Raw genomic sequence first — 13,046 nt, 5'->3', positions numbered from 1 at the left:
TTTGGAATGTGTGCTAACCCTATTCTGGTCTTCTCTCATGAAAATAGGAAGGAAAGCATGGTGGGCTGGGGGGAGAGGAAAAAAACCATTCTGCATGTGATCTCTCTTCACCCTTGCAATTATCATCTCTTGGTTTAATTCAGGACTAAAATACTGTATTTAGGAGCACTAGCTTGAAAGCGGAAAAATCTGTTATAGTTCTCATCTTGTCTGTATTGAACCAACTGTATGAAACTAGACTACGATTTTCAAAAAAGGAGCCAACTATAGGCCCCTAAAGTCTATATTTAAGCAACTAAACAAGTTACTTGATTTTCTGTAGTAAATAAGTCACCAGACATCTCTCACTAAGCCTATACTTAGGCACCCATTTTTGAAAAAAAAAAAAAAAACCTTGCCTTGGTTTCAAATCGCGTAATGCTTTCCTATTTCAGCCTGAAGGCTTAGCCAGCATTTAGATGAACAAATTAACAGTGCTAAGAGCAAAACAGAGTAAATACTCTAATTTATGAAACAGTGATGTTAATAAAGACAACACTCTCCCTCCCCATCTGGTCTCCCATGGCTCATTCTGACAAAATCACCAACACTTACCACTTCCAGAATTCTCTCGCTCAAATGACAGTGACAGGGAACCTCTAGAAGAAAAGGCTGAATCCACAGATGAAATCCCTGAAAGCCTCTTGTCACTGGAAGCAAGTTTGGATTCAGAAGAGCTACGACTGAGTTCTTCAGGGCCTTCCATAGTCTGTGAAATTCCCGAATCCAGCTGGGACAGCAACTCTGAGAGGCTATAATCCTTAGCAGATACTGGAGTGGGTTCATGTTTTGGCTGGGATAATGCAGGCATTTCCTTCAAAAGAAAGAAACACGAGTTTTAAAAGTGCCTGAATTTCACTTTTCAGTGGGGGAAAATTAACAGCATGAAATCAAAACTTATTCATTTGCAGGAATCTTTAAATACCGTTAAATAAAAACAAAATTAAAACCGTGTCCGGAAGACTTCACGTACTATAAAACCCTGTCATAGTTTTCTCAGTATTATACATACAGGGAGCCTTCAAATCTCTTCTGTTTCTTCCTCTGCAACATTTTTAGTAACAGACTTTTTTCTCCTCTCCAGATTGAAAGAGAATTAGCTATCAGGCCCTCACCATCTCAGCTACCTTAGCCACCTCCTCTCTGGCTCTCCTCACGCTCACATTGTGTCTCCTCACCCAACTTCAGTCTACCTAAGAGGCATGCACTGATACTTTTCTTGCCCAGTCTGTCCTGGTTTAGCCCCCTTTTAAGCCCCTTTGATTTTTTTGGGGGGGGTAGGGGAGACAAAGTTCGAAGCCATCACTGACTTGCATCATACTGCCCTCCCAACCACACCTGCCTTGTTTCTGGTCACATCACTTTCATGGTTTCACTAACGTTCCCAATCTCGCCCTCCTCATTATCACCTTCTCCCACAGCAGATTTTGTGCTTCCTTCCAAGTCCATCCCAATGCATGGAACATCCTTCCTGATCAGCAAGTCTGCGATTCCTGTTTGCATTCAGATTCCTCACTGAGAGCCACTTCCACCACAACACCTACAAGAAGTTACCCAACTAACAGCCACTAGTGGAGGGGCACTGGGAGAATGCCAATGGTACTACAAGGGGTTTAGGTCAGAGAGCACTTGACTTTTGTACCTGATTTCACTTCTGGCAACAATTTAAGATTTGTTTAGAGCGTGTTGCATATTAACTTTCCACTAAATGTGGGAACAATAAATACCTCCAAATGGGGTTCTTGGGATTTTCTGGTGTTCAGGTCCTGAGTTATCATTTCCTTTGTTTCATCATCTGGCCTTTCACAGAGGTCCTCTGTTTCGGAGGTGATTTCTTTGAAAGAGGCAAGAAAGATTTAATAGCCAAATCAGCAGTTATTTGTTTGAGATGCATTTAATGCTAGTGAAAGGTACTCGGTCAACAGGACTGGAGATTTAAGTTTTTTTCTTCCCCCACAGAACACACATCATGGAGAGCAGCAATGCAAGTTTTCCCCCACACTACCCACTATAAATGTGCTATTACCTAATACAGTCTTAGCTACGCGCCCGTGTCTTGATGGACACTGAATTATGGCTTTATCCAAATGCCAATGGCCAAGTAGCCACTAGAAACTGAACAGAGCCCAACAACTCATTACACATAAGCTAATGATCAGCTGTCAGAGGGTAACAAATCTGTCGGTACCTGCTTGCTCCAGATTCAGATATGTGACTGAGAAGTGGAAGTCTCCTTATCCTCAGGGCTTGTCTACATTTGAAATGCTACAGCAGCACAGCTGCAGCACTTCAGCATAGACACTACCTACACCGACAGGAGGGGCTCTCCTGTCAGCACAGGTCCATGCGAGTTGAGAGTTGGTAGCTAGCTCAGTGGAATAATTCTTCCATTGACCAGCACTGTCTACACCAGGGGTTAGGTTGGTTTAACCACATCACTCAGGGGTGTGGATTTTTCACATCCCTGAACATTATAGCTAGGATGACCTAACTTTTTAGGTCTAGACCAGGCCTCAGTCATCAATCAGTCCTCTACTTAATCGGGCAGGGGGAGGGAAAGGAAAGGGAGGGAGAAGAAATCACACGCTTTAGCAATTAGCATTAAAAAAATCTGGAGGAGAAGATTACTTATGTGTTTACAGCTGGAGCACTTGTGTTTGTTTTTGGATATGCTGAAGGCTTTTTTTTTTTTTTTTAAATTAAACTGCCAGAAACATGTAACAGCTGTAGCAAAACCAATCCCATTCGTTGGTTTATAACATCAGGCATCATGGCTCAGGGCATCCAATGCTCTCCCTCACCATATCAAATTCAATCTTGGCCAGGATATGTGCTTTAGGAAGTGAACCTATGCACACACTCCTCAGGCAATGGCTACAAGGATTGCCTGGTTTAGTACATGTCTACGTCTTACTTCTGAGAGGTTTACACAACATTTCTTCATGGTCAGACTTGTCCTCATATAATCCCTTCCCCACAAGTGAATAAGCTTCCTCTAGCCTTGTCTTCACTGAACAATATACTCAATGCATTTTGTCTCCATCATTACATTTACAGGATTTAGTCCTCAACATTGAAATGATTCACAGGACAGATAGGTAAATTGCATTATCAGGAAAGGTTACCTTGAAATGTTGGCCGTTTGCTAGGGTTATCTTGCCAGCACTTTTGCATCAGTTTGATCAAGTTATTACATGAGCGAGGTCTGGATTTGGAAACCACAGGTAGCTCTGGGCGGTGGCCTTTAACAACTTTTACCATAATATGTAAAATGTTGTTTTCCTCTGCAAAGTGAGGGCAGACAAATTGAAACAGGTTAGTAAAATAATGGGATTCTTTTCCTTGAACGTTATATGAAAGTTCAATTGCTTCAGCTGAAACTTGGGTTCTCTGCATTTGGTATATTTCTATCATGGTATAAAAACAATGAAATTTGAACTTAAAACCTAATTGCTAGAGAATAAGTTGAAGTAGCTAACCAGGTTTGCTTTCAGAACAGGTAGAGATACTAATGTCACAATGACAGTGCTATGGTTCTATCTCCTATGTCAGGTCACTTTACAAAACCTCAAGTTGGAGAGAAATACTGATCTGTGTTACTGTACTTTGGACTTGCCCATCTACAGTAATAAAAGAGAAAGGGACCTGTTCTCTTACTTTGGGTGCCTCAGCTTTTCACGTAAGTTAATAATTGGACCACATAGTAATCGCTATAGCAGTTCAGCCTCCACCCAGACATATGTTAAAGATAAGCAAATAGGGACAGGGAAGGGGGCAGGAATAAACAAGATCTTATACTTCAGGAAATGGATGGCAGGGTGGAGAGAGTAACCTGCCCAAACAAGTTTGTTATAGATTTGAGAGGCTAATCAACAGGTAAGCTGGCATACTTTGCATCTCAGTACCTTTGTTATGGGGTGGTTGTTTTTTTTTTTTTTTATTAAAGTAAGAACTTGAGCCTCTATCAAAAACTTTTTTGCAGAAAAGCAGCCTTTAACTCAAAAAAGAATTAGACAGGAGGGCCGGCAGGGAATCTAACATTTGAGGTCAAGCTTTATAAATATGGCACAACATGGGCAGCCTGGATAACTTAGGACACGTCTCATTTTCAAGAGACTTGGGCAAGTAGGAATTTATGCTCCAGTCACATTTGAGAATTTTCCCCAGGCTGATGTGAAATAATCAGTTTAATTCACTAACTATTGTTAGCCCCTCTGTTTAACAAGTCATTTAGTCGTACATGGGAAACAAGTTTTGATGAGAAGTTGATGTATCCAAAACATTTAAGGCTGCTTTGTTTAAAAAAATAAATTGTGTATGCTGTTAGCTTCCAGTTACCATCCTACTGCAGCTTGACCAAATCATGAGCAAAAAGTTAGTTATCTAGTAAATAAGCAATATAGCATTCACCATTTTCTAACATACTAAAAAAGGTACAATAAGAATCAGAAAACATTGAGCCATATAGAATTGCTTACATGAATGTATATAGTTATGGTGTATCCTCTTAGGTAGCACAAAGACATACCAAATCTGGTGTAAAGACTCTATTTAGTTGTAAAACAACATGTTTTAATGGTAATATCAACCAAGGAGAATGCACCTTTCTTTAGAAAATAACTGAAGTACAAATGGAAAAAAGTTGATTAAAATCAATTTAAAATCACTGATTTCAATCAATCCACCCTGATTTCTTGACAACTGGCTTCCAAGAAATACCAATAGCAAAGCCAAGGATCCATTTAAAATACACTGGACCATGCGCTACTCTAGAACTGTACGCAGTCTCCCATTGATACCATTGGGTCACAGACTGAGGGAGGCTTCATGAGCTTTCAAAATACAGAAGGGAAGTTGGACTTCTTTATAACCATACTTGAAATGTGTGAGCTCAAAACCTTATAGTTAGGAACCAGCACACTGATATGCTGTAGAAATTGAGGTGGTCAGTCAAGACACCAGATAAATCACTCAATCTGGGATATGCACACAGGAGGAGCAAAGAGTCCTGTTTCTGTTATGTACATCTGAAATACAAACCTTATGAATAAAATAGCATTGGCTTACCTGCAAAAGGCTTTTTCTGTGTGAGAACTCCCCAAATCACTATAGAAAAACTGCAAATAGATACAATGTTTGTTAATACTAGGGAAGAAAACTATTTTTATGAGGTGAACTTCTAATTTTATTTACATCATCAATCCAGTGCTCTTGAGTCTTTGAAGTGTGCTTCAGCCATTGTACAGAAGACCCCTATGTGATTAGATGTATTTATAGGCTGGGCCAAGAACCACGCCTTAATGACAGCTAAAATGAAATTATGGATTTTATGGGGAGGACTAGCAGTGTCCAGGCATTAGTGAGTGACCGGAGAGAGTCAGAGTCACGGTTACATTTGCTATTAGTTTACACCACATCACCATGTGTGCCAAAGCTAAGGAACTCAGAAAGCACTGCAGTAGGGAATTTCTAAGAAAGTTGCTAAGTAAACTGAAAGATTCAAACTGAAGCCATCCCATAGTTTGTCTTCCCTTAGTTTATTTGCAGCTAATATTCTGGCTCTCTTAATATTCCGGTTTTCTAAACACACTTCAAGCAAACTGAAGATAACACACAAGGGATAAAATCCTGTCCCCACTGAAGTCAGTCGTGACACACTCATTCACTTTAAAAGGACAGGAATCTAAGGGTTCATCCACACTGCAAAGACAACCTGCTGCAGCGAGTCTCAGGGCCCAGGTCTAAAGACTCAGGCTATGGCGCTAAAAATAGCAATGGTGACATTTCTGCTCGGACTGGTGCTTGGAGGGATGGAGGGGGAGGGGAGATGGGGGGCTGGGAGGGAGGGTCTAAGAGCCAGAGCTCCAGCCCAGATAGAAATATCTACATTGCTACTTTTAGCCCTGTATCATGAGCCTGTCTGTAGACCTGTGCTCTGAGACTCACTGCAAAGGGGGGGGGGGGATTTGTTTCTTTGTTTTTTGCTTATGCAACTTAGCATGCCCTAAGAGCATGTAGAAATGCTTGCCAACCTAGTTACTAACAAATCAGCATAAGGTTTACACAGTTAATCAGAGTTCTGAAGTAGTTTCCACAATACTGAAGTCAGAAGATCAACCTATCAGTTTATGATACAATTATAAACTTTAGGATAATTCTAGATTTAATACCGCACTGTACAGTTTGTAAACAATGCTTCACTTGAGAATGGATTAAAACAAAATAAAATAAGACCAACACAAGCAACTAGTCACCAGAGCCTCAATCCTGCAAAGACATCAGTGGGTCTATTCTTACTCTTAAAGTGAAGCATACAAGTCTCTGCAGGGTCAGGGCCTAACCCAGGGGTTTTATTTATTTTTTAATTGTGCTTTGTTTGATATTTTAGACAGAATTATAACATCTTAATTGTAAAAATGAGCTTTATTTCAAGACGTGAATCATTTAACAAAGGGTTTTTGATACTTCTCAGTAAGTATCTGTAGAGCTATGCACTGACCTGTACACATCATGTTTAGTGTCAAAGTATCTGTTTTTCTCTTTTATACGTTCTGGAGGCAGATATGCAATAGTACCACACAGACCATCTATGCTGAGATCATGGGAATGTGAAAGTCCATTGCACTTCGCTAATCCAAAATCAGAAATCTGCAAAAGTAGAAAAAAGTCATACACCCAACAATTAAACTTCAGATGATTTAGCCTAAACTTTTCTTGAATGAGTTACAATTTATTGGGTTTTCCTGTCATAGACCTACATTACAGTGAATTGTCATGTGGAAACATCAAGCTAGTAAACTCTGGAAATACTAAGATATGGTAGACTTTTAAAAAAAAAAATATTTCCAGTCAAGCCAATAAAAAAAGCAAAGTAGTTTCTCTAAGAAGAAGAAAAGATATTATTAGCCCATAAACTAAAAATGGGACACTACTTTTTCAGTTAGCCCATTACAAACGTTTACACTTATAACTACCTCAGTAAGGCTACTTCACATGATTCAGACTGGCAAAGTTTGGCCAACATAGTCCACAAATTAATATAACTATCACTTTTTCCTTCCAAGCACTGTCAAACTAGAGAGTTCTGAACATGTATGTTTCAGAGAAACTGTTTCTGGGCTTTGAGCAAGTTAATCACAAAAGCTATTTGGAGAATGGTTATGAGGAATCATCCATGTTATAGTCACTTGTTAGTCCATGTAGACAGTTGAATGTTCAGAGGAAGACAAAGTAATGTTAAAAAAAAAAAAGTAGGAATTTTTAAAAAAAATTTTGACAAGCAATATATACAGCAAATTGGAGAGATGCAGTGGAGCCAGCTGAAGAGAAAAGAACAAGTGACAGCAAGTTCTTTTTAAAAGGAGACACACCTCCGATTTAATTTGAAGCATCAAACAGATATGCATTAATTTGCCCAAGGTACAACACAGTCATAAAGCAAATATGACTAGATAAAGAATTTTCTCTTGTACTACTACTTGATGGTTTTTCCACAGCTATTCTAGGGAAGATTCTAGAGTCCTAGGTGAGATTTTCAAATGAGATTGAGCATGAGTCCCACTGGTTTTCAATGGGACTTGTGCTCCGAAGTGACTTTTTATACTTTGGAAACGTCTCACCCACTGTATACATCAGTGTTCAAACGTTCCCTTTTGTGTAATGCACAGATCTTCCAGTAACTCGTTCATGTAACATTTCTGATCTTTATAGCATCTCCCTTGAGAAAATTCTATACGGTTATATCACTTATTGATTTGAGGCATGTTAAAAATTATTAACTACAGTTTGTGGCAGATTCTGACTTATAGTTTGGGGCTTCCCCCACCCCTGGATACATGTGATAACCATTTTTATGGGGTCAGTCATCATTAGAGACTCAGAACCCAGAGAGACTTCAGTTTCTCAGAACATTGGTTCTCCCTAACTTATTCTCATCAACTTTCGAAACATTCCTTTACCATAAGGATTAAGAAAAAACTTTTCATAGAGCAAGGAATCAGACAGGCATTCTTACTGTACTGGAGGGGTAATTTTTAATATCCATAATGGTGTAATGGATAAGTATGATCCTAACCTATTTAGAGCCAATAGGACGGTGGAATCAAGCTTAATACCTAGGAAGATGCAGAGCAGGCAGAACAGGGAAGAGAGAAACTGGTAGGCAATGCTCAAAATCATGTTGAGTGTTAGAGGTGCTGAGCACTTGCAGCTACAATTAACGGCAAAAGGAGTTTTGGGTGCTCAGTGCTTCTGAAAAATACGGCCCTAAAATGTCTGTTTAATCAATGATCTTACTATTGCAAGTCTGAACTGATCTGGTACCCGTACTGTATGACTAACAGCATGCAAGGTAGTGGATTGTGCACGTCCCGTGAGATTTACATGCCATGTGAGCATTTGTTCATAATGGAAGCAATGTACCACCTTAACATAAACAATGTAAGGCGTTAGTGTTCCGCTGAAGTGAAATATAAACAGCATATATGCAAAAGTTCCTACATTCAGAACAGTTCCTCACTCACCTTTTCTTTATAGATCTTTAAGACAGACAAGTTAGTGATTCACAAAACTACAAGATGGTTCTAAGACCTTTTAACAAAAGGAAGGGGGAAGAAAAAGGTAACATTGGAACTGAACAGTACACTCAGTGGGTTTGTTCAGTTTGTGTTTTGTAAACACACTAGCATGAATATACAAAGGACAGAGCCACATGCATACAGATGAAAAGAAAATCCAACAGCTAAGTTCCACCCTGAATGTGCTAACATACTGCGAAGAGCACTGAAAATTAAACTACTGTATCTCAGGGCTGCAACACCTAACCCAAACAAGCATTTTCTGGAGGGAGCTTTTGTGGGATTAAATTAGATCTTTGAAGTAAGTTTTCAACACCATGTGTGGCATTTAGTCATACAGTTCCTATTAACATCAATAAGAAACATACTGAAGGTGGAAAATGTAATAATTTAATGTAGGTTTTTCCCTTTAATTAGCTTGTTAGAGTTGTCCCCAAACACACCTATTAAATTATGCAAAATGGCATGATGTTAAATGTAGTGATTCAGGGTTTGGCATGTGTGTGTGTTCTTGGAATAGATATCTTCTAACTAGCAAATGCATACAATTACAGTCATCTGAAAACTCCCAAAGGTATTTGAGGGTGACATCATTGGTAGAGGAACCCTTAACCTTATTCCTTAGAATAGTAATTTACTTTCATATGGAGCCTTTCATTTCAATGTGATTCATGAGCTTACATAATAAAAGCACAGTTAAAATTGCTGCCACTTCTGGGGTGGAGGACAGCATTCTATACAGTGCATGTACATTGAGATGAGGGGAAGTTGAGAAATGTTTTCCTGCTTTCATAGGATCTTTCATATTCAGAGTGTTTACAGGGCCTCTTCTTTAACGTTTCATACCAGAACAGTCGTATGGACAATGATGGGGAAAGAGTAGCTAAAGTATTTGTAAGTGCATTTCTGTACCTATATCAGAATAGCAGGTGTTACCTGAACTTGTGGACACCAAATCATGTCTTTCCCACAGGTTGCAGTTAGTTCACAGAGCTTTGACCCAGCCTTTTTGGCTTGTTCAGATCACACATTTCTATTCGGATTATCAATATAATGTGCTTAGAATACGTTTCAGAATATTGATCTGGTCAAACAGGATTTCAAAAGCTATGTTTAATGGCCATTCTGGAGAAACTGATTCTCAAAAGGAGACATATGTCAAATTACTACGACTCATTATATTTGCAGGTCATGATCCGAGCTGTCAGCTATTTCATAACAGTACTGGGGTCTGAATTCTGGGAACTAATAGTGAGTTTAAATTGTGCTTTTGCACACAATTTTGTGTGTTATACAAGTCAGAACTGTGGAAGGCACTTTGTGCTTTTTGCCTCTAATATCATGTGTGTTCTTTTTCTGGGAGTAAAATCAAAAGCATTTAGCCATCAATTGGGATTCATTGCATCACACTCTATGATAGAGTTCATAAACAGGTTAGGTAACATAAAACAAGATTAAAAATTAATCTGTTGGCATATCTGGTGTTTATTTCATTGTCAGATATCAACACACCTGGAGAGTTAGAAAGATGCTATGTTTTTCTTTGTTGAATTTGGAAATAGACCAGTGTTTAAGCTTGCATTGTGTGGGTGCAGTGATCTGTGGTTTTAGCTTCAAAAAGATTAACTTTAATTTTCTTGATGTTGTATCACATGATAGAGTCAAACCAAATTGCAACATTAACTAATACACCCATACAGCTTGCATTTAAACTTACTGTCCTCAGTTTATTTAAAGCCTTTGATAAAACAGAAATATTTCTTAATTTTATTAAGCTGATTAATTTTAAAAGAATCCCAGTTTCTCAGAGGGCATCCTTTAAACAATTCCCTGAAATTTTAAAAAAAATATTCAAATAGTTTTTCTGTTCCTCAGTGAATGTTTATAAGGATCTTTTCAACAAAAGGGAAACCAACAAAAGGAAAAAAAACAGTGAAACTCACTATACAGAAAGTAAACTGAAGAACAGAAAAAAAAAAAAACTGTTCTAACTTTTCAATTTTAGTAATTTCAGGCATTTCCAGACAGAAATACATCTTTCAACTTGACTGTGCTATTTTTAAAAGTGCTAACTCTAATATTTACATTTACTTCTTTGATGGAACAAAATTAGCAAGTGATGGGAAAGTGGCAGATGCAATACATTTAGATTTTACTAAAGCCTTTGATACAATGTTTCACAAAGCCTCACTCCTAACTGTTTAGATTGTATCATTAGCATTCCTAAGCAAGTGTATTGTGTTGGAGTGGAAGTCCTGAAGGCAACATCTAGATAGACAACTGTCCTTAGATTAGGGCCTATATGTACTGGCAAATTCAGCGGCAGTCGATGGGAGAGATGCCAGCTACGTATAGTATAGTAGCTAGCGTCTCTCCCTTCAACTTCCTGAAGTACGTTCTGCGCGCCATCTCCACTATGCTGCACCGATGGGAAATGCATACCTGTCGACGCAGCGCTACGCTTTCTGTGGAGGTGGTTTTACTAAGTTGACTTCTGGATCGATTGAGCAGGTTTTCACTTCCGCTCAATCGATCCAGATAAATCGATCTGACGGTGGTGACACATCCTGGTCTTATTAGAGATCTTTGAAGAGATCTGAATAGAGAGTGAAGAGTATATTAATTCAACCTGTTTAAGCTGAAAGAAGTTGTAAATACCGGTCAGCGTAGAAAAACCAGAAGGATCTAGAGAGATCCAAAATTGAAGCAGGAAGCAACAAAACGAAGTTAGCCTGGAGAAAAGCAAACTAATACATCCAGGAAAAGTGATCCAAAATGGATATTTAATGGAAGGAGAAATCTGGAAAGCAGTAATGCTGAAAGAGACCTAGGAGTGGTAGCTGCCTGAAAATTATAGTGAGTACTGCAGTACAAGAGGCCAATGCACTTTATGGATTAACAGGAAGAGGCATCAGATCAAGGAATTAGAACTCTCTCAAATGGCTCTTTATGACAGCATCTGAGATATGCACTTGTTTCAGGACACCTAATTAGCAGAAAGATCCTGGCAAACCACAGGGAATTCAGAGAAGAGATATTTCAAGCCCTCCAAGGCCTAAGATTGTCAAGAAAGATTGCAAGAGCTAATCAGGTCTAGCTTGGCTACGTGAGAATTTGAGACAAACAGTCTATATTTGAAGGGGGCAAACACTAAGCAGAGAGGAATTATTTAGGTTGGTAGAAGTAGGCTTAACAAGCAGTAATGGGTCAGAATTACGAAAAGGTAAATGCAGACTGAATATCAGGAAAAGATTCTTGATAGTGAAGCCTATTAAGATGTGGAATCAGCTTCCCAATAGAAGTATTGGAAAGACCCATTGCTTGGGACTGAACAAGACACTAGAAAAAAAATATATAGGAAAACAGTTCTGCATGAGCAGAGAACTGAACTAGATCTACTTGGTCTTTTCCATCTTTAACATCCAGGATACTTGTAAAATATCTGCATGAACTCTAAAAAATGCTTAGCAAAGCCTTACTGTAAATACATTATTCAAAGATGACAAGCCAAGACATCACCTCGAAGTCTCTGAAATATATTTCTTATATTCATTCATTTCCGGCTTTTCGCCACCGGTGGTTTTCGCCACCCTGTTAATTATTCCTCAATAATAAAATTAAACAAAAATACCATTCAACACCTCAGAGACAACTTGGTGGTACAAAGGCATCCACTTGATGACTAATGCAACAGTGCTTCACAGGAGTCAGTATGATCCCCGCATCGGATTTTTAGAATAAATATTGTGCTTGTAAAAAAAGAAAGGTGTGGTCTTTATTTTAAGGTGTGGAAGGACACAGGAGCATTTCCAATTTACTGTATTCGGAAGCTGTTTTGTTTGTTTCCTGGCTCGAGGACACATACTTTGTAAAGAACCTTTTCCCATCCCCAGAACACAAATCTACTCTTCTTCTGCAGTCTGTAACAGTTTGTTCACTCATTTTAGGATTTCACCAGGAACCATCACCGGCTAGTTATACTGCCATTTAGAAGGAAAAGCATTTGAATCACAGGCTTCATTAGCCTTTCAGCAAGAAAAATGCATATTAAGTCAGACTGCAGGGTCTGTGGCCACAACCACACTTAAAATACAGAAGTGGCACAGCTCCTGCAGCTGTAGCATTTTAAGTGTAGACACTCACTGCAGTGAAGGGAGGGGTTCTCCTGTTGCTGAGTTAAGTCACCTCCCTGAGAGGCGGTAGCTAGGTCAAAAGAAGAATTCGGTCTACACTTACTGATAGGGTGACCACCCATCCCTAATTGGGTGGGACAGTCCAGGGTTGCCACTCTATGCCTGCCCGAGGCTATGGAGCGGCACTAGCCTCTTCCCGGTAGGGGTGGGGAGGGGCAGGCTGAGGTGGGCCTTAGCCGTCCCCTTGCCACAAAGTCCCACCCCCTGCTCCTCCTCTTCTCTCAGGCCCTGCTCCTGA

The 13,046-nt window shown here is 39.3% G+C and overlaps 1 protein-coding gene across 1 annotated transcript in view; it reads right to left on the bottom strand.

Annotated features, from left to right (window-relative positions):
- The window catches only part of RIPK4 (receptor interacting serine/threonine kinase 4), a 30,841-nt gene that overhangs the window by 2,665 nt on the left and 15,130 nt on the right, over positions 1 to 13,046 (bottom strand). Inside the window, exons 3-7 of the mRNA XM_067545212.1 lie at positions 6,539 to 6,687; positions 5,107 to 5,156; positions 3,165 to 3,323; positions 1,767 to 1,873; positions 595 to 853 (exon numbers count right to left, since the gene is read on the bottom strand). Coding sequence (XP_067401313.1) covers positions 595 to 853; positions 1,767 to 1,873; positions 3,165 to 3,323; positions 5,107 to 5,156; positions 6,539 to 6,687 — 724 coding nt within the window. The remainder of the gene's footprint in view (positions 1 to 594; positions 854 to 1,766; positions 1,874 to 3,164; positions 3,324 to 5,106; positions 5,157 to 6,538; positions 6,688 to 13,046) is intronic.

This window comes from Emydura macquarii, unplaced genomic scaffold (assembly GCF_026122565.2).
Source record: "Emydura macquarii macquarii isolate MOO-44397 ecotype Brisbane River unplaced genomic scaffold, CSIRO-AGI_Emac_v2 contig_1043, whole genome shotgun sequence".
Classification (NCBI taxonomy): domain Eukaryota; kingdom Metazoa; phylum Chordata; order Testudines; family Chelidae; genus Emydura; species Emydura macquarii.
This window is presented reverse-complemented; position numbering and strand designations above follow the sequence as displayed.